This window comes from Salvelinus fontinalis, chromosome 19, assembly GCF_029448725.1.
Source record: "Salvelinus fontinalis isolate EN_2023a chromosome 19, ASM2944872v1, whole genome shotgun sequence".
Lineage (NCBI taxonomy): Eukaryota > Metazoa > Chordata > Actinopteri > Salmoniformes > Salmonidae > Salvelinus > Salvelinus fontinalis.
Genome location: NC_074683.1, coordinates 17,406,765 through 17,429,546, shown reverse-complemented (window position 1 = coordinate 17,429,546; position 22,782 = coordinate 17,406,765). Strand labels below are relative to the sequence as shown.

Here is a 22,782-nt window from a genome sequence, read left to right as displayed (position 1 = left end):
CAACTACTTCTCCGATAGAGTTCAGTGTGTCAAATCGGAGGGCCTGTTGTCCGGACCTTTGTCTCTATGGGGGGTGCCACAGGGTTCAATTCTTGGGCCAACTCTCTTCCCTGTATACATCACTGATGTCGCTCTTGCTTCTGGTGATTCTCTGATCCACCTCTATGCAGATGACACCATTCTGTATACCTCTGGCCCTTCTTTGGACACTGTGTTAACCAACCTCCAGATGCTCTCTCTAAATGATTGCTCTTCAACCGATTGCTGCCTGCACCTGCCCGCCCGTCCAGCATCACTACTCTGTACGGTTCTGACTTAGAATATGTGGACAACTCCAAATACCTAGGTGTCTGGTTAGACTGTAAACTCTCCTTCCAGACTCACATTAAGCATCTCCAATCCAAAATTAAATCTAGAATCGGCTTCCGACTTCGCAACAAAGCATCCTTCACTCATGCTGCCAACATACTCTCTCAAAACTGACCATCCTACCGATCCTCGACTTCGGCGATGTCATTTACAAAATAGCCTTCAACACTCTACTCAACAAATTGGATGTAGTCACCAAAGCCCCATGTACTACCAACCACTGTGACCTGTACGCTCTCGTTGGCTGGCCCTTGCTTCATACTTGTCGCCAAACCCACTGGCTCCCGGTCATCTCCAAGTCTCTGCTAGGTAAATCCCTGCCTTATCTCAGCTCACTAGTCACCATAGCAGCACCCACCCGTAGCACACGCTCCAGCAGGTAAATCTCACTGGTCACCCCCAAAGCCAATTCTTCCTTTGGCCGCCTTTCTTTCCAGTTCTCTGGTGCCAATGACTGGAACGAACTGCAAAAATCACTGCAAAATCTGCATATCTCCCTCACTAGCTTTAAGCACCAGCTGTCAGAGCAGCTCACAGATCACTGCACCTGTACATAGCCCATCTGTAAATAGCCCATCCAACTACCTCATCCCCATACTGTATATACAGATGTATTTATCTTGCTCCTTTGCACCCCAGTATCTCTACTTGCACATTCATCTTCTGCACATCTACCAATCAAGTGTTTAATTGCTATATTGTAATTACTTCGCCACCATGGCCTATTTATTGCCTTACCTCCCGCATCCTACCTCATTTGCACACACTGTATATATACTTTTCCTACTGTTTTATTGACTGTATGTTTGTTTATTCCATATGTAACAATGTGTTGTTGTATGTGTCAAACTACTTTGCTTTATCTTGGCCAGGTCACAGTTGTAAATGAGAACTTGTTATCAAACTAGCCTACCTGGTTAAATAAAGGTAATATAAATAATACAAATTTGTGTGCGCTGTGGTTGGTTGCAGTTTAATTTCTTTACACAGAGATCATAATGCTCCTTCGTCTCTGTGAGAGAATCTACACATTCCATGTAAGTGTTAACGTTGAGTTGAAATCCACTTAGCCTAATTTTTGTTTTCTGACAATTTCATTTATTTTCTTCCACGTGTTTCCAATAGCCAGCCACGGAGTTACGGTGCATAGTCTATTTGCTGTGCTTTAATCGACGATCAGTGTTGACCAATTGATAGGTGTCGAACTGACTGAATAAAGTCGATAACCTATATCCTTTTACCAATGTAGTTATATGTCCATAGTATCGCACTGAGACAAGTAAACCAAAGATCTTGTTTGGATTCTCCTATGATTTGTAGCCCATGTCAGGACTTCCCAGACAGTGACACTAAAGTAAGTGACTGGTCAGTGTACTGTAACCTACCAAATCACATCGGTAAGCGAGACACTCATTTGGCTCCCTAATTTGCAAACTGTTAGGCTTTTTAGCGATTATCTGCAAATAAATTATAAAAGTCGATGAAGACGGTGGGTCCTCCCTGCAGGAACAATAGGTACTGGAGATAGAGCCTCATTCTGGTCCAAATATTAAGGATTATTAAACCTAAACTTCTGTAAAATCAGAAAGATATAGTACTTAAGACAAAGCTTTTTATTTCTTCAATGTAACCTTTAATTTATTTTTCAAGATAAAGTGGGCTATTTACTTAATGTTTGTTTTACTAAAATACATAATTTGAAAAACTGTTGTAATTCATATCTTGCAGTAAATCTCTAAATGCCACTTTAATTTCAAGAGAATGTGTAATGTTAAAAAAGGTTACATTTTCTCCAAAAATAGTAATGATCATATAGGCCTAGGCAATATCCAAAATAACTAACAATACACTGACTTCATAACTCAAATAAGTAATTTAAATTGTAAAGTATTTCTTCACAATACCACAACACATCATAATGTTTCTTGCATGTATATAATGTCTCTTGACTTACATAAGCAAAACATACAAAGAGTTAAGATACAAATCTGCATAAATGGTGGAACATTTTTACACAAAGAAAAGGGGGAGGGGAAAATAAAAAAGAGGAGAAGGACAAGGATGGCATGTCCAGAGTCAGTAATGACCTCTGAAAAATATGTCACCCTTCTCTGTCATCGGCATCTTACGAGTTCCGACCCGTTTTTGCTATTTAATTACTTGTTTTGTGTTTATCTAAAAAAAAAAAAAAATGTATACAGAACATTCATACTATTATCACATACAGTTTCAAGAAAATGTATGTGAACCCTTTGGAAATACCTGGATTTCTGCATAAATTGGTCATAACATTTGATCTGATCTTCATCTAATTCACAGCAATAGACAAACACAGTCTGCTTGAACTAATAACACACAAACAATTATACGTTTTCATGTCTTTATTGAACACACCGTGTAAACATTCACAGTGCAGGGTGGAACAAGTATGTGAACCCTTGGATTTAATAACAGGTTGACCCTCCTTTGACAGCAATAACCTCAACCAAATGTTTTCTGTAGTTGCGGATCAGACCTGCACAACGGCCAGGAGGAATTTTGGACCATTCCTCTTTACAAAACTGTTTCAGTTCAGCAATATGCTTGGGATGTCTGGTGTGAATTGCTCTATTGAGGTCATGCCACAGCATCTCAATCTGGTTGAGGTCAGGACTCTGACTGGGACACTCCAGAAGGCGTATTTTCTTCTGTTGAAGCCATTCTGTTGTTGATTTACTTTTTTTGGGGTCGTTGTCCTGTTGCATCACCCAACTTCTGTTGAGCTTCAATTGGCGGACAGATATCCTTACATTCTCCTGCAAAATGTCTTGATAAACTTGGGAATTCATTTTTTCCGTTGATGATAGCAAGCTGTCCAGGCCCCGAGGCAGCAAAGCTGACCCAAACTATGATGCTCCCTCCACAATAGTTTACAGTTGGGATGAGGTTTTTATGTTGGTGTGCTGTGCCATTTTTTCTCCACTCATAGTGTTGTGTGATCCTTCCAAACAACTCAACTGTAGTTTCATCTGTCCACAGAATATTTTGCCAGTAGCGCTGTGGAACATCCAGGTGCACTTTTGCAAACTCCAGACGTGCAGCAATGTTTTTTTGGACAACAGTGGGTTCTTCTGTGGTGTCCTCCCATGAACACCATTCTTGTTTAGTCAACAGAGATGTTAGCATGTTTAGTCAGCAGAGATGTTAACATGTTCCAGAGATTTCTGTAAATCTTTAGCTGACACTCTAGGATTCTTCTTAACCTCATTGAGCATTCTGCGTTGTGTTCTTGCAGTCATCTTTACAGGACGGCCACACCTGGGGAGAGTAGCAACAATGCTGAACTTTCTTCATTTATAGACAATGTGTCTTACCGTGGACTGATGAACATCAAGGCTTTTAGAGATGCTTTTGTGACCCTTTCCAGCTTCATGTAAGTCAACAATTCTTCATCTTAGGTCTTCTGAGATCTATTTTGTTTGATTCATGGTTCACATCAGGCAATGCTACTTGTGAACAGCAAACTCACATTTTGTGAGTGTTTTTTATAGGGCAAGGCAGCTCTAAATAACGTCGCCAATCTCTTCTCATTGATTGGACTCCAGGTTAGCTGACTCCTGACTCCAATTAGCTTTTGGAGAAGTCATTAGCCTAGGAGTTCACATACTTTTCCAACCCACACTGTGAATGTTTAAATGATGTATTCAATATAGACAAGAAAAATACAATAATTTGTGTGTAATTAGTTTAAGCACACTGTTCTGTTTGTCTATTGTTTTGACTTAGATGAAGATCAGATCAAATTTGATGACCAATTTATGCAGAAATCCAGATATTTCCAAATGGTTCACATACTTTTTCTTGCCACTGTATGACTGCCAGTAACTTCTGTACATAAGATAGACAGTTACTAACTTTGATTTCTACTTTAAATCTGACTTCAACTCCAACTTTGCTGTTCCCTTGTTCATACCAGACCCCATTCCTTTGTTTCATGGGCTACCAAAACGTGCCGGCATCCTGGTGAGATTGAGCCGAAGAGAATATCGGCCAGCACTCCCCTCCGTTCTATTGCCAAATGTCCAGTCACTTGAGAACAAGATGGATGAGTTTTGTTCGAGAGTCTCCTATCAGAGACTTGAAAGGCTGCAATATTATATGTCTTGCAGAGACGTAGCTGGATTACTCTAGGTCAAATCAAATCAGATTTCATTTGTCAATTGCGCCAAATACAACAGTTGTAGACCTTACCGTGAAATGCTTACTTAAAAGCCCTTAACCAACAATGCAGGTTAAGAAAATAGAGTTAAGAAAATATTTACAAAACAAACAAAAAAGGTTACACAATAAAATAACAATAATGAGGCTATATACTGGGGGTACAGGTACAGAGTCAATGTGCGGGGGTACATGTTAGTCGAGTTATTTTGTTCCTGTAGGTAGGGGTAGTGAGTAGCAGCAGTCTAAAAACAAAATGGGGGGATGTCAATGCAAATAGTTTGGGTGGCCTTTTGATTCATTGTTTAGCAGTCTTATTGCTTGGGGGTAGAAGTTATTAAGGAGCCATTTGGACCTAGACTTGGCGTTCTGGTACTACTTCCCGTGCGGTAGCAGAGAAAACAGTCTATGACTTGGGTGACTGGAGTCTTTGGGAAAAAATGTGGGCCTTCCTCTGACACCGCCTAGTATATAGGTCCTGGATGTCAGGAAGCTTGGCCCCAGTGATGTACTGGGCCGTACGCACTACCCTCTGAAGCGCCTTACGGTCGGATGCAATCGGTCAGGATGCTCTCGATGGTGTAGCTGTAGAACGTTTTGAGGAAATCTTTTCAGTCTCCTGAGGGGGAAAAGGTGTTGTAGTGCCCTCTTTATGACTTTCTTGGTGTGTTTGGACCATGATAGTTTGTTGGTGATGTGGACACCAAGGATCTTAAAACTCTCGATCCACTCCACTACAGCCCCGTCAAGGTGAATTGGGCTGTGTCCGGCCCTCCTTTTCATGTAGTCCACAATCATCTCCTTTGTCTTTCTCACGTTGAGGGACTAGTTGTTGTCCTGCCACCACACTGCCAGGTCTCTGATCTCCTCCCTATAGGCTGTCTCATCACTGTTGGTGATCAGGCCTACCACCGTTAATGTCGTCAGCAAACTTAATGTTGTTGGAGTCGTGCTTGGCCATGCAGTCGTGGGTGAACATGGAGTACAGGACTAAGCACGCATCCCTGAGGGGCCCCCGTGTTGAGGATCAGCATGACATGTGTTATTGCCTACCCTTACAAACCTGGGGGCGACCCGTCAGGAAGTCCAGGATCTAGTTGCAGAGGGAGGTGTTTAGTTCCAGGGTCCTTAGCTTAGTGATGAGCTTTATGGGCACATTATTGTTGAACACTTGAGCTGTAGTCAATGAACATCACTCTCACATAGGGTTTAATTTTGTCTAGGTGGGAAAGGGCAGTGCGGAGTGCGATTTAGATTGAGATAGCGTCATCTGTGGATCCGTTGGTGCGGTATGTGAAATGGAGTGGGTCTCGAGTTTCCAGGATGATGGTGTTGATGTGATCCATGACCAACAGCTCAAAGCACTTCATGGCTACAGGCATGAATACTACGGGGCGGTAGTCATTTAGGCAGGTTACCTTTGCTTTCTTGGGCACAGGGACTATGGTGGTATGCTTTAACCATGTACAGTTGAAGTCGGAAGTTTACATGCACTTAGGTTGCAGTCATTCAAACTCATTTTTCAACCACTCCACAAATTTCTTGTCAACAAACTATAGTTTTGGCAAGTCGGTTAGGACATCTAATTTGTGCATGACACAAGTCATTTTTCCAACAATTGTTTACAGACAGATTATTTCACTTATAATTCACTGTATCATAATTCCAGTGTGTTAGAAGTTTACATACACTAAGTTGACTGTGCCTTTAAAAGGCTTGGAAAATTCCAGAAAATTATGTCATGGCTTTAGATGCTTCTGTGAGGCTAATTGACATAATTTTAGTTAATTTGAGGTGTACCTGTGGATGTATTTCAAGGCCTATCTTCAAACCCAGTGCCTCTTTGCTTGACATCATGGGAAAATCAAAAGAAATCAGCCAAGAAATGTGTAGACCCTCACAAGTCTGGTTCATCCTTGGGAGCAATTTCCAAACGCCTGAAGGTACCATGTTTATCTGTAAAAACAATAGTATGTAATTATAAACATGATGGGACCACGCAGCCGTCTTACCGCTCAGGATGGAGACATGTTCTGTCTCCTAGAGATGAACGTACTGTGGTGCGAAAAGTGCAAATCAATCCCAAAACAGCAGGAAAAGACCTTGTGAAGATGCTGGAAGAAATAGGTACAAAAATATCCATATCCATAGTAAAACAAGTCCTATATCAACATAACCTGAAAGGCCTCTCAGCAAGGAAGACGTCACTGCTCCAAAACCGCCATCAAAAAGCCAGACTACGTTTTTAAACTGCACATGGGGACAAAGATCGTACTTTTTGGAGAAATGTCGTCTGGTCTGATGAAACAAAAATAGAACTGTTTGGCCAATATGACCATTGTTATGTTTGGAGGGAAAAAGGGGAGGCTTGCAAGCCGAAGAACACCATCCCAACCTTGAAGCACAGGGTTGGAAGCATCATGTTGTGGGGGTGCTTTGCTACAGGAGGGAATGGTGCATTTCACAAGATAGATGGAAGATCATGGAGCAGGAAAATTATGTGAATATATTGAAGCAACGCCTCAAGACATCAGTGAGGAAGTTAAAGCTTGGTCGCAAATGGGTCTTCCAAATGGACAATGACCCCAAGCATACTTCCAAAGTTTTGGCAAAATGGCTTAAGCACAACAAAGTCAATGTATTGGAGTGGCCATCACAAAGCCCTTGGAACATTTGTGGGCAGAACTGAAAAAGTATGTCTGAGCAAGGAGGCGTACAGACCTGACTCAGTTACACCAGTTCTGTCTGGAGGAATGGGCCAAAATTAATAGTTAAACAATTTAAAGGCAATGCAACCAAATACAAATTGAGTGTATGTAAGCTTTTGACCCACTGGGAATGTGATGAAAGAATAAAAGCTGAAATAAATCATTCTCTCTACTATTATTCTGACACTTCACAATCTTAAAATTAAGTGGTGATCCTAACTGACCTAAAACAGGGAATTTTTGCGAGGATTAAATGTCAGGAATTGTGAAAAACTGAGTTTAACCCTTTCACACGTACCATCACATGGGTGTGATCATTCTACCGTGGTCTCTGAAGCGTATGATCAGACCCGTGTGATTAGAATGCTTATTTGAATGGTCAGTTTCGATTGACGCAACAATCAGTATTTGAGCTGGCCACACTTTCTTCAGAAAGTATTTTCACAAACAAAGTCCTTGCAAAGTTATGTCCAGAATGTGAGCAGTTTATTTTTTAGATGCAATGTTCAGATATTCACAGAAGTATCTGTAGCATAACACAATCATCCTAACCGGAAAAATGTAGGCTAGATATGTCCTAGTGCCAACTGAGGAAAGATTGACGCAACACAAGCGGTCATATTTTCTAACTCTCGGCTGACAAACTACAATATGAATTAGTTAATAACAGTTACTGTTTATAATTAATCACATCACATGTGAGCTCACCATTGATCAAAATAATTGAGTACAACACTTTCTAGAAATCTAAAGTAATCCGTTGATGATTAGTTTCAGCGCTCAGCCATGATTTTTTTCCTCACAGAAACCAAAGATAATAAGAGAAGACAAGATGAGTTTGGTCTGTTTATAGTATGCATTTTGAAGGGGTGTGTCATCTACCATGGTTCACATCCCACCTCTCACTTCCTGAATTTCTCAAAAAAGGAGTGAACCCTTACTCACCTCGTTTAGTTATAGCATCTTTGGTCCAACAGACGATTACGTGAAACCCAGAATGCATTGTATGTCAACAAACATGGCTCCACACATAGCTGGAAGTAGCTTAGCTCGTCATTGTCAGTACAACCTTCAAAAAAGTATTGTACACACATAATATGTGCCCATTACAATCTATGCAAGAATCGGAATGCATGATTTATCACCGTTACTTGAAAACGTGAATTAAACAGTAAATGTATCAATAATTACCAAACAAAACATTTTCTGACAGTGATTTATTTGTACAAATGGCGCGTGCCGGCAGTCAATTACGTAACCTCTCCCACTCTGAGCCATTTATTGTTGTTTATGTTTGTAGCTAGTGAGCTAAGCTGTAGCATTAGCAATGTCTTTCTAAAAGGAGACAACTCACAAACTCGGAATTTCTAGATATAAAAAAATCTGACAATGAGTCTGAGTCTGAAAGTAAGGAATCAGATTCTGACAGTGACAGTGAGGAGCTTCCCCGCAGCCATTGAGAACCCTGAATCTGATGACCCCTTGACCACTGACAAAGTCCCAGTTCCCTTTGAAGATGCTGGTGGTGATGGAGGCAGACCGACAGTAGATAAAGTACAGGAGTTCTGTGGTAGCTGGAAGGCTGCCAGCCATTTCACCCCTCCTGGCCCTGCTGTTTGCTTTGATGAGTCCCAGTCTGGAGTGCAACGCCACTTACCATTTCCATCTGAGGCAGAGTGCTTCAAGTTGTTTCTGACAGAGGAGCTGTTGGGAGACATAGTAGAGACCAATCACTATGCCTTGGAGCTACAGGAGAAGAGAGAGCCAGGAGTGAGGGGGACAATCACAATTAGTGAAATGTATACCTTCCTGGTGACAGTCCTCATGGGGATAGTAAAGAAGAACTCCCTAAGAGAATACTGGAGCAGAGATCCTATGTTTGCAACTCCCTTCTTTGCCACTCTCTTTTCCCAAGACTGCTTCCTAGTTCTGCTGCGATGACTGCATTTCATCAACAACGCTACTGCCGTCCTAAATTACCCCTTAAACAAAATAAGAAATGTCAACAGCTGGCAGTAAAGTGGCATGACAAACGAGACGTCCATGTCCTCTCCACTGTCCATACAGCAACCGTGTCAGCCACAGGGAAGGTGGACCACCCGACGGGAGAGAGAAAAATCAAACCAGACTGCGTGCTTGACATGACCTCAAAATGGGGGCAGCGGATAAGGCCGACATGATAAACAACTTTGTGGAATGCACTCAGAAAACGACCAAGTGGTACAAGATGATATTTTTGAAGAATGTAGCTAGCTACATAAGCTATGACACCATAAATGTTATGAAATGAGTAACGTTACCTCGCGAGTCCGCGATTATAAGGAATATACACACATATATTATGCTCCATACACACAGTGAGCTACAGTAGAAACGGTATAGCACGACATACAGAAACTATTATAACGTAATAAGGCACTTACTTTGATTGAAACACAGTCTGGATTTGAGCCTGGGTGTCTGTAGTGACACCTCTAGCACTGAGACACTGTGCCTTTGACAGCTGCGCCACTTAGGAGTTATAAGGCCAGTTTCAAAATACAACACGTGCTAATACTTCTCTGACGCAGATAGCATTGTTTTCCAGAGCTAATAGAAGAATGTAGCTAGCTACCGAAGCATTGACTATAACAAAAATAAACACCATAAAGGTAACACGACATGCTGAAACTGTTATAACGTACTAAGGCAATTACTTTGATAGAAACACACACATTTCTAAAGTTATTACTGGTAACGAATACAACTATGACTGCGATGCGGGCAACATACGAAAAATGTGAACTCGTGTGTGCAGGACGGGAGATGAGCAAATGTATGCAGACTTGAACTGCACAAACAATTGGGAAGTGTTTGGGGAATTTTGTCCGGGTCAACAATGTCCAAAAAATGAATTGATCCGCAAATGAAAAAATGACTACTTTAATGTGAATGAATGAGGTGGAACACACCTCAATTCAAACTGTTATTAGAAAATAAAAAACTTGTTAGAAAATAATTTGAAATTGACAAATTGAAAACAGCCTATAAATAAAAACAGGCCGCGTGCCTTGGTTTGAAGGCAGCGCGGATTAAATGTACTGTTGTGTAACAATCGCATTCTGGAATGGAGAGAACATTCTTAACTCAGGCTGGGGCGACCATTAGAGATATTTAAAACTCAACGCATGAAATGGTTAAAGGGGGAGATCAAGCTGATCTCACATCAACACCATTTTCACAGAACCACTAGAACCACTCCAATTTGCATACCGCACCAACAGATCCACAGATGAAGCAATCTCTATTGTACTCCCCAATGCCCTTTCCCACCTAGACAAAATAAACATCTACGTGAGAATGCTATTCATTGACTATAGCTCAATACCAATGTGCCCTCAAAGCTCATCATTAAGCTAAGGAACCTGGGACTAAACACCTTCCTCTGCAACTGGATCCTGGACTTTCAGACGGACCGCCCCCAGGTGTTAAGGGTAGGCAACAACACATCTGCCATACTGATCCTCAACATGGGGGCCCCTCAGGGGTGTGTGTTCAGTCCCCTCCTGTACTCTTTGTTCACCCATGACTGCATGGCCAAGCATGACTCCAACACCATCATTAAGTTTGCCGACGACGAAACAGTGGTAATCCTGATCACCGGCAAAGATGAGACAGCCTATAGGGAGGAGGCCAGAGACCTGTCAGCGTGGTGCCATGATAACAACCTCTCCCTCAATGTGATCAAGACCAATGAGATGATTGTGGACTACAAGAAAAGCCGGGCCGAGCACACCCCCATTCTCATTGATGGTGCTGTAGTGGAGCAAGTAGAGAGCTTCAAGTTCCTTGGTGTCCACATCACCAAAAACCTATCATGGTCCAAACACACCAAGACAGTCGTGAAGAGGGCACGACCACTCCTATTCCCCCTCAGGAGACTGAAAAGATTTGGCATGGGTCCTCAGATACTCAAAAAGTTATACATCTGCACCATCGAGAGCATCCTAAAGGTTTGCATCACCGCCTGGAATGGCAACTGCTTGGCCTCTGACCGCAAGGCACTACAGAGGGTAGTGCATACGGCCCAGTGGAATGTGAAGTTGTTGAACTTCTGGGAAATGACACCCTGAAAGCTGAGATGGGTACCGGTCTTTCCCACTTCTGGAACATGGTCCCTGACACAGAGTACCCAGCTCCGAAGCAGTGTGTGTGCAAAAAGGGATTTTTTGTGAGCACAAATACTTGTGAATCAACATTTTCAACGTCATGAACAGAATAACCAATGCACATCTGGACTGCATGACAATGATTGCAATGACACAGTCACAAGTATTGTATGAGGAGTGTCAAGGTGCAGCAGGTACACCTCCACTCATCAGGTTATTAAGTATGTTGCTCTTCAAAAGGGGTGTTAATACATGGCTATTTGTTTCATGTGCTGCATTTCGAGTGTATTTTTATTAAAAAAAACATTACATTAGCAGACAAAACTTCTTAATTGAGGTATGTTATTTGAATTTTGAGGTTAACGCGGCGGCTCTCTCGGTGATTGAATTCTGCCAATGTGTGACCGCCACTGCTCTAGAGGAGGAGGAAATCAAGATGTCACGTGGCCGTATTGAAAACAAGCAGACGGAAGAAAGTTCTTCCTCCAGGGCAAGATACCACTGTTCGGTGTAGAACGCACGTACAGACTGAGAAAGAGTCTATGTTGTTCTCCCCTAATAGTAGCTCACGTCATCTGCCTGAAGATCTACACATACTGGAAGTGCTAATCACTATAATAAAAGGTTGTTCATCCTCTATCCCTGTTTCTGTTGTTAACACCCCCAAACACAGTGTCACACTAGTTCCGTGTACTAGTTTGTGACGCATACTGTTTAAGTGGTTTACCCAGCAGCAGTGGAGCCAGTGGAGGAAAATCTGACACGTACACAGAAAAAGGAGACATGGTATTCAGTACAGGAAGATACCACAGCCACGACTGAGGAACCTAGCTCTACACCAGACAGCAAAACATGGGACCCTCCCTTAGTATCAGATCACTTGACCGTTGAACTACAGGCGGCTGCCAAGAGAATGAGGATGATATAGGCTGTATTCCATCACTCCAAATCCACATCAGATTGAAAGACCCGACCCCTGTACAAAATACTTCCATATCTGTTCCAAAGCCAGTAGACCGAAGGTGAAGGAGTACCTGCAGGATCTAATCAACAGGGGCTGAATCACAAAATATAAGTCACCCTACTTTTCACCCATTGTCTGTGTCAGAAAGAAATATGGGCGTTTAAGACTCTGCCGTGACGACAGGGAACTGAACCAGAAATCAGTACCAGACAGACACCCCATCCGTACAATACAGGACATGTTAGATAGCCTCTGTGGCTTCCTCACCAGGGGTTTCATCACACCCTGGGGCTTATATCAGTGGGTGAGGATTCCCTTCGGCTCCGCCCCGGCCGAGTTCCAGAGAACATGGAGGAGTGTCTGTGGGGTCCGATAGATGATATCTGTCAGCCATATCTAGACGACAACCTAGTTCACAGCCAGTCCTTTGATGAGTAAGTCAGACACATCCAAACAGTCCTACTTCGATACCAACAGCATGGCATCATGCTCACCGCTAAGAAATGTGAAATGTTCAGGGCTAAAGTGAGGTTCCTAGGCAGGATGGCGTAAAAAGACGGTTACACCATGGACCCAGCAGATGTGGCTCCTATCCAGGCCTTGAAGGAGAGACATCCAGCTACAGTAGGGGAACTCAGACAGGTGTTAGTGTTATTTTCCTAATACAAGTTGTATATACAGTTGAAGTCGGAAGTTTACATACACTTAGGCCATATACATTTAAACTCCGTTTTTAACAATTCCTGACATTTAATCCTCGTAACAATTCCCTTTCTTAGTTCAGTTAGGATGTTAGGATCACCACTTCATTTTAAGAATGTGAAATGTCAGAATAATAGTAGAGAGAAGGATTTTATTCAGCTTTTATTTCTTTCATCACATTCCCAGTGGGTCAGAAGTTTATATACAGTTGTGACCAAAAGTTTTGAGAATGACACAAAAATGTATTTCCACAAAGTTTGCTGCTTCAGTGTCTATAGATATTTTTGTCAGATGTTACTATGGAATACTGAAGTATAATTACAAGCATTGCATAAGGGTCAAAGGCTTTTATTGACAATTACATGAAGTTGATGCAAAGAGTCAATATTTGCAGTGTTGACCCTTCTTTTTCAAGACCTCTGCTATCTGCCCTGGCATGCTGTCAATTAACTTCTGGGCCACATCCTGACTGATGGCAGCCCATTCTTGCATAATCAATGCTTGGAGTTTGTCAGAATTTGTGGGTTTTTGTTTGTCCACCCGCCTCTTGAGGATTGACCACAAGTTCTCAATGGGATTAAGGTCTGGGGAGTTTCCTGGCCATGGACCCAAAATATCGATGTTTTGTTCCCCTAGCCACTTAGTTAACACTTTGCCTTATGGCAAGGTGCCCCATCATGCTGGAAAAGGCATTGTTCGTCACCAAACTGTTCCTGGATGGTTGGGAGAAGTTGCTCTCGGAGAATGTGTTGTTATCATTCTTTATTCATGGCTGTGTTCTGAGGCAAAATTGTGAGTGAGCCCACTCCCTTGGCTGAGAAGCAACCCCACACATGATTGGTCTCGGGATGCTTTACTGTTGACATGACACAGGACTGATGGTAGCGCTCACCTTGTCTTCTCCGAACAAGCTTTTTTCCGGATGCCCTAAACAATCGGAAAGGGGATTAATCAGAGAAAATGACTTTACCCCAGTCCTCAGCAGTCCAATCCCTGTACCTTTTGCAGAATATTAGTCTGTCCCTGATGTTTTTCCTGAAGATAAGTGGCTTCTTTGCTGCCCTTCTTGACACCAGGCCATCCTCCAAAAGTCTTCGCCTCACTGTGCGTGCAGATGCACTCACACCTGCCTGCTGACATTTCTGAGCAAGCTCTGTACTGTTTGTTCCCCGATCCCGCAGCTGAATCAACTTTCTTGGGCGCCCTGAAGCCTTCGTCACAACAATTGAACCACTCTCCTTGAAGTTGTTGATGATCCGATAAATGGTTGATTTAGGTGCAATCTTACTGGCAGCAATATCCTTGCCTGTGAAGCCCTTTTTGTTTAAAGCAATGATGACGGCACGTGTTTCCTTGCTGGTAACCATGGTTGACAGAGGAAGAACAATGATTCCACGCACCACCCTCCTTTTGAAGCTTCCAGTCTGTTATTCGAACTCAATCAGAATGACAGAGTGATCTTCAGCCTTGTCCTCGTCAACACTCACACCTGTGTTAACGAGAGAATCACTGACATGATGTCAGCTGGTCCTTTTGTGGCAGGGCTGAAATGCAATGGAAATGTTTTTGGGGGATACAGTTCATTTGCATGGCAAAGGGGGACTTTGCAATTATTCTGATCACTCTTCATAACAGTCTGGAGTATATGCAAATTGTCATCATACAATCTGAGGCAGCAGACTTTGTGAAAATTAATATGTGTGTCATTCTCATAACTTTTCGCCACAACTGTACACTCAATTAGTGTTTGGTAGCATTGCCTTTAAATTGTTTAACTTGGGTCAAACGTTTTGGATAGTCTTCCACAAGCTTCCCACAATTTGTTGGGTGCATTTTGGCCCATTGCTCCTGACAAAGCTGGTGTAACTGAGTCAGGTTTGTAGGCCTCCTTTCTCGCACACACTTTTTTCAGTTTTGCCCCAACATTTTCTATACGATTGAGGTCAGGGCTTTGTGATGGCCACTCCAATACCTTGACGTTGTTGTCCTTAAGCCATTTTGCCACGACTTTGGAAGTATGCTTGGGGTCATTGTCCATTTGGAAGCTTCCTTCCTGACTGATGTCTTGAAATGTTTCTTCAATATATATCCACATAATTGTCCTACCTCATGATGCCATCTATTTTGTGAAGTGCACCAGTCCCTCCTGCAGCAAAGCACCCCCATAACATGATGCTTCCACCCCCATGCTTCACGGTTGGGATTCTGTTCTTCGGCTTGCAAGCCTGCCCCTTTTTCCTCCAAACATAACAATGGTCATTATGGCCAAACAGTTAAATTTTTGTTTCATCAGACCAGAGGACATTTCTCCAAAAAGTACGATCTTTGTCCCAATGTGCAGTTGCAAACCGTAGTCTGGCTTTTTTTATGGCGGTTTTGGAGCAGTGGCTTCTTTGCTGAGCGGCCTTTCAGGTTATGTCAATATAGGACTCGTTTTACTGTGGATTTAGATACTTTTGGACCTGTTTCCTCCAGCATCTTCACAAGATCCTTTGCTGTTGTTCTGGGATTGATTTGCAAACGGAGACGCAGATGGCCTATCAAGGATGCCATTGGATATTATTATTATATATTTTTTTTCAACCGTTTAATTGCACACAGAGTGAGTCTATGCATCGTATTATGTGACTTGGTAAGCAAATGTTTACTCCTGAACTTAGTCAGGCTTGCCCTAACAAAGGGTTTGAATACTTATTGACTCAGGACATTTCAACTTTTCTTTTTTTATAAATTTGTAAAAATGTCTAAAAACATAATTCCACTTTGAAGTTATTTGTTATTACACAACATCTCAATTTAATCATTTTTAAATTCAGGCTGTATCACAACAACATTTGGAAAAAGTCAAGGGTTGTGAATACTTTCTTAAGGCTTAAAAAATGAAAAAGCAAACTTGCTGCATGCAAGAGTCGAACGGCTGAGGTAAGTATCACGAGGCAATTGAGCAAATCCGCTATGTTAAAATATTATCTCTGCGCTAATATGCACACGACTCATTTTATTGACACTTTCAAGAGATCATGTCAGCAAGAAGTTTCCCGCCTGGGAACGGTAGCCAATCAAATGCATGCATTTGACCTGCTCGAGAATTGAAACAATAACAATAACAAAGCGGGCCCCCGTTGTCGACGCCCTTTGTTTTCGGCACATGTGACAAACGCAGTTTGATTTGATTTGATGATCTACGATCCGACCTCTGACCACGTCCATACCAGACAGGTTAAACACGGGTCGATGGGGTCAAAAAAAAGTCAATTGTCATTATGCTATTCAGAGTTCAATCAGTATGCATCAGCTGTTTGGAGCAAAGGAAGGAGCAGTGAGAAGACAACGGAATATTTAGAAGTCCAAAGAAGCATGCATAGTACGGACAACATTTCTTAACTTGATCCCAAATCTTGTCCCAATGGCCACAGGGGTTGGCACGACAGTACAAACAGATCTGTGACCAGTCTACATTTTGTCTTCTATAGACACTCACCTGGAAGTAAACACAGGAGGTCAGTACGGCTGTCATGGTTGTTTTTATACCGCTACCAGTAATCTATATTTGGTGTGGGAACCTTGGGTTACTTTTACAGCAGGTAAACATGAACTATACCATATCTGTTTGTGCTGTGTACCCAACTCGTATCGTTCATGTCCTACCAAATATACTTTTTGGCATAACAATGTCCATAGGATTTAAAAAGACCGCACAAACAGATGTGGGATCAGTCTAATCAACTCCCAGCATTGTATTGTCTGTGGTTATCGGAAGCCAAGGATGATGCACAGTACTTAAGAACGTTTTCTGAAAAGCTTTTGGGTAGCATTTCATTGCAAGGTCTGCTTGTAAGTCAGACATCTTGGACTCGTTACACTAATATGTTTTGACCCTCAATAACTTGAAGTACATGCATTGGTATGATCATATTTGAGATGCTTTTTCTCATCTCTTTCTTTATTTCCATGTGCTCCAAATGCTTATTTATTCATTGTAAAGGGGAACACTTGCCTCAAAATTCTCTCTCTCTCTCTCTCTCTCTCTCTCTCTCTCTCTCTCTCTCTCTCTCTCTCTCTCTCTCTCTCTCTCTCTCTCCCTCTCTCCCTCTCCCTCTCCCTCTCCCTCTCTCCCTCTCTCCCTCTCTCCCTCTCTCTCTCTCTCTCTCTCTCTCTCTCTCTCTCTCTCTCTCTCTCTCTCTCTCTCTCTCTCATATATATATATAAAGCCTTCTCCTCTCTCTCCACAGGTACTGCGAGTGGTGCGTCTGATAAAGATCTCCCCGGCACTAGAGGACTTTGTGTACAAGATCTTTGGTCCCGGTAAGAAGCTGGGCAGCTTGGTGGTGTTCACAGCGAGCCTGCTCATAGTCATGTCAGCCATCAGTCTACAGATGTTCTGCTTCGTGGAGGAACTGGACCGATTCACCACCTTTCCCAGAGTAAGAGTTATTGGAAGCACAACTTGTATAGTGTGTTACGATGCAGTCATAATGCATTATAAGACCTGTTCTACGCATCCATGAACCCATCTGGATGTTAATCCTTCAGTGAATCATGTAGGCCTGCCGTAACTCATTCACTGACATCTAGGGTAAGACCTCATTCACTCACTCACACACACACTCATTCACTTATGGTAATCAATGATTGGGATGAGTTTAATATTACAGTACAAGTTCCTGATTTTGTAATTTTCTGAGCAACTGAACCTGTAGCATAAAAACAGGTCCCACTATTAACTCACAATTCTCTCCCCACTGAACACTACCCATTCTTTTCTTCTTGAACACGTGATGCACAGGTGTTAAAAAATCTGGGAAAAGTCAGGAAAATCATGCTAGTGTGGTGGTATTTAATTTGTCGACAGATGTGGAGCCCACCGCCACCTCCTTTGATTTCTAAGTGCTCATCAGCTTCTTTCTTTCTCATTAGTCACATCCTTTCATCCACCCCCCCCCCCCTCCCCGCACCCTATTTTTCCCCGCTTCCACTGATTCCAGCACAGTGGGACTTGGAGTGGTTCTCGTAAACAGATGCCGCTCTACGTCTTCTCTATTCCGGGGACACGGCCACACACACGCACACACACAGTCATACACACACAAACTCACATATGGATTCACACGTGGATTCACACCAACCACAAGTGCATGGACACACTCACACACACACACAGGCACACAATGTATACACACCGCACACACATCAGATTTAATGATGTCCCCCGTGGATAGACCTGTTGCTGGGTTTATCATTATCTGCAGTGACTTGGGGTGTAGATTTAGGAAAGGAGAAGAGAGGGGAGAAGACAGGAGAGGGATCACTCTTATTCTCTATCTCCAATAACCCCCTTAGCCCTCCATCTCTGTTTTGTGCGATCCCGCGAGCCCCATCGTGTCATAGTGGTATCCCATTTCAAGTTAGAGCGAGACGTTGTGCCTTTTCAGCCCTCTAGTTGGTCCTCCAAACAAAGCGAATCGACATGCAGACTTTCTTTCGAGTGGTAACCAAAACTCCCATGAAGCTCTGCGACCCAAGTTTGGAGAGTTGCTTCAGGAAAAATGACAGACAAATATACTAGGAGGGAAGCAAATGTGAGTGATTATAGCTTCATAACAAATCACGCTTTGCTCAGAATGTTTGTGGAATACATTTCAACGACCAAAAAACAGTTCTAGATCATGAATGGGAAGCTACGCACTTATTTCTCAGCCTCCCCGATCTGAAATATTACATAAGCTTCTTTGCTCCATGCACAGCGGGCTTACCTGTCGCTGCTGACCAAGATTACCACCGGCAATGAAAAGAGGAAGGAAAGGGGGATTCCAAGCTTGGATGAAAAGACAGGCTCCTCTTTCTAATATCTTGATGGCAATCGCTGGAAAATAAACTTTGAACTCAGTGCAAGGCTTCAATCGCAGAGGGACATCAGGGAATGCTGTGCCTTTGTTTTTACAGACATGACTTACGGATCATACACTCGACTGATTCTGTATTTGTTTAAACTTTTACTCCTATTTCTCTAATTTTAGTTTCGGTCTTGTCCCATCGCCTCAACTCCCCTACGGACTTGGGAGAGGCGAAGGTCGAGAGCCGTGCGTCCTCCGAAACACAACCCAACCAAGCCGCATTGCTCCTTGACCCACTGCTCACTTAACCTGGAAACCAGCCGCACCAGCCGCAAAAAAAACATGCTGGACCATGTCATTTTCGGAGACAATTTTATTATAAATATGAATGTAATATGTTTCTTAACATTTCATCTGGATGCTAACGTGATTACATATAATCCTGAATGAATCGCGAATCACAATGAATGACAAAGTTACAGATGGTCAAAGATCATACCCCCAAGCTAACCTCTCACCTTTACCAGTAACGACGGAGGTTAGCATGTCTTGGGGGTATGACTTTGACCCTCTGTCACTTCTGCATCCAGGATCCATACAGTGAGCAAGTTATCCTCTTTCTCTCTGTTTATTGTACTGGTGCATGTGTGATCAAGTGTGTGTTGCTTTTGTGTGTTTGCCATTTCACTGGCGATGCTTGTTTTCGGGACGCGGGTTGTGTTTGCCATTTCGCTGGCGGGGCTTGTTTTCGGGACGCGGGTTGTGTTTGTGAACTCATTTTAGCTCACAAAAAGATTGTTGCATGTCTAATACTAGACAGCAAAACACTGCAAAGAGTTCTATGAAGATGTAATAGATTTGCAGGAAAATAACTTTAAGTCCTTGCTGTATCTCTATGGATTCTACCAACAAAAGGGTTGAAGATCTGTTTAAGAATGTAATGGAATTTAATCAGAGTTTGGATTTTGCGCAGTCGGAGGTGGAGGAGCTAAAGGGGCGTGAATATCACCAGCCAGACCACATTCAAAACCATGTCTGAGGATTTCGCAATTTTCCAAACAACACTTGACAAGCACTCTTCCAAAGGAGACTACCTCGAAAACCATTCGAGGCGCAATAACATTTTAATCGATGGAATTGAGGACGTAAAGACTAAAACTTGGCATAGCACAGATGTCCAGGCCAAGAAATTCCTGGCAAATCAACTCAAACCGGATCCCAAACTCATCGAGATGGAGAGGGCGCGTGGGAATGGCACTTTCTTCCCCGAAGGACGGCCCAAATCTATAGTGGTGAAACTGCTCAGGTTCAAAGACAAGGAGGAGATTCTCAGATTAGCCAAGTGCCTGAAGGGAAACAAAATCTCCACCAATGAAGACTCCTCTGAAAAGGTACGCCTCAAAAGAAAGGAACTGCTGCCACGACTAATTAAGGAACGAAAAGTATGATCAGCGGGTCGTTCACCCCCGTCTCATAGCCCTATGGCAAGTGAATCTGCTATAGTCAAATGATTTGACACACACACACACACATGACGTATTCTACTTTGTTGGTGTGTTTCACGTAACCTCATGACCAAAAACACACATTTCTCGAAACGTCATTACCCTCTGAAGTCTTCAGTTGTGTTATGTGGACTGTGTCAATGTGCATTCCAAAGGAAGTTCACTCCTATTGATAAAACTAACACAGATCTATGGTTGTATTGGACATGGGAGATATGCCCTTCTATGTTTCTGTTCCATTTTCTGGATGATTCCGACTGTGTATCTCTCTTAGTGGACAGGACGTCAACCCTGATAACATGGTCTTGAACCCGTTAGATATTAATGAAGCGAACGATAAATATAATGATTGTGTTGATCTAGATTCAAATTTCCTGAGATTTACCAGAGATGAGTCTATCACTTGCGATTAATATAATGTTAAGCAATTTAACAACCTGTAAAGCAGTTTATCTAATTCTAACACGGAACCCAAACCGGCTGTGGGTGTGTGCCATCATGCGCCAACGTACATACATTTATTTTGGGTACCTGCAGCGCGATCTGCGTCACAAATAGAACTGACTTCTATTTTAGCCCTTGGCAACGCAGACGATCGTTGGCAGTGTGGGTGCAATAATTTAATAATATAGATTTCTATATTTATTTTGCAACGTTCGGAGTAGTCAGCATGTGAGACAAACTTATTTGATTTGAATGTTCAGTCTTCCTAAAAATCATGACCACCTTGTTCATTATCTGTCTTCTCTCAATCATTCATTTTCCATTGTTGCCCTTTCAGAAACATGGTTGACTAAAGAGACAAATCTCCTTATAATGCCTCAAGTGTGGGAGGCGGAATGGACATTTTTGTTCATTAACGTTTTCAATTATCTCAAAGAAAAGAACTTGCACTTAGGTCTGATAACATTGATGTTGAATCTCTTTTTATAGAAATTCCCTCCTGTTCATTTTATGGTTGAAAAACAGTGGTAATTGGATGCATCTATCAACCACCCGATTCTGAAATTGGTAGTTGTATTTATATTTTTGCATCAACCTTGGATTTGATTAATAATGAAGATAACATTAGTTTTCTATTAGGTGATTACAACATAAACTTATATACCACTCACTGACGTCTTACTTGTTGAATACTTTATACTCCAGCTATCTGTATCCCCTCATCTATAAGCCCACAAGAGTGATCAGTTCATATGCCACCCTTATTGATAATATTTGTAAAAATTATTTGAATAATGTGGCTGATACAGGTATACTTTATTCTAAGATTTCTGACCACTTTCCAATTTTCCACATCTCTGGCAGCTGGAAATTACCAGATGGGAATGATTAGTAGGATTAAGAGTAGAATATTTAACAAATGTAATTGTGAGCACGTTTAGATGTTGATTGATGATATTTCTTGGGAAATTCTTTATTATCAGGCCGATGCGGAGTCTGCTTACTTTTCTTACGTCTTTAAATTACGTAAAATAGAGAAAACTGATGGAAATTCCTTGGATTACATTCAATGACATTTCCCAACTCTTCTTCAGTATGATCCTCCTGATGTAATGAAGGTGATGAAAGTAATTTGTAACTTAAAGATATCGGCAGCAGGTCATAATGGGATTGATGACTCTTTACCAAACCAATGCAAACTAGTATTGTTCCTAAAGATTTGAAAACGGACAAAGTTATCCCCCTTTATAAATTTGGGGATCCTAGATCTTTTACAAATTATTGCCAAAAATCTGTACTATCATGTTTTTCAAAAATCCCCCCAAAATTAGAAACAAAATGTGGAAAAAGCTCAGGGGTCTGAATACTTTCCAAAGGCACTGTAAATCAACACTGTATTCTATATGAACACCAATATTATTTTCCTAAAAACTACTCAACTGAACAGCAATGAATACACTCTTTGCATATTTGACATGGTTGATCATGAAATATTACTTTTGTAAATTGCATTATTACAGTTTTCATGATTTTACATATAATTAGCTATATAGTTATGTTTACAATAGAGAAAATGTGCTTATGCAAATGGCTGTGCATCTACCAGGGCCAAGATATGCTGTGGTGTGCCACAGGGTTCGATAATTGGACCTTTGTTATTCCTAATCTATATCAATGACCTTGCTGCTGTGTCTTCTACTGTACTTCCCATTCTCTTTAACCTTTCATTGCTGATACCAATTTTAGTTTATCACGCAATCATTTTGACTCACTAATTAATGACGCCAACTCAGGCATGGACACATTTTCTGAATTGTTCCAGATAAACAAATGATCTTTAAATGTAAAAAAATCCAACTTTATTTTATTCACTAGTAAGAATAAGAAATACACTGTGGACAACCCTTCAAA

At 41.9% G+C, this 22,782-nt stretch overlaps 1 protein-coding gene across 10 annotated transcripts in view; it reads left to right on the top strand.

The window, feature by feature from the left end:
* Nucleotides 1-22,782, top strand: part of nalcn (sodium leak channel, non-selective) — a 272,502-nt gene that overhangs the window by 140,385 nt on the left and 109,335 nt on the right. For all 10 annotated transcript variants that reach the window (XM_055870947.1, XM_055870944.1, XM_055870942.1 and 7 more), the window contains one exon: nt 17,321-17,512. In XM_055870947.1, coding sequence (XP_055726922.1) covers nt 17,321-17,512 — 192 coding nt within the window. The remainder of the gene's footprint in view (nt 1-17,320; nt 17,513-22,782) is intronic.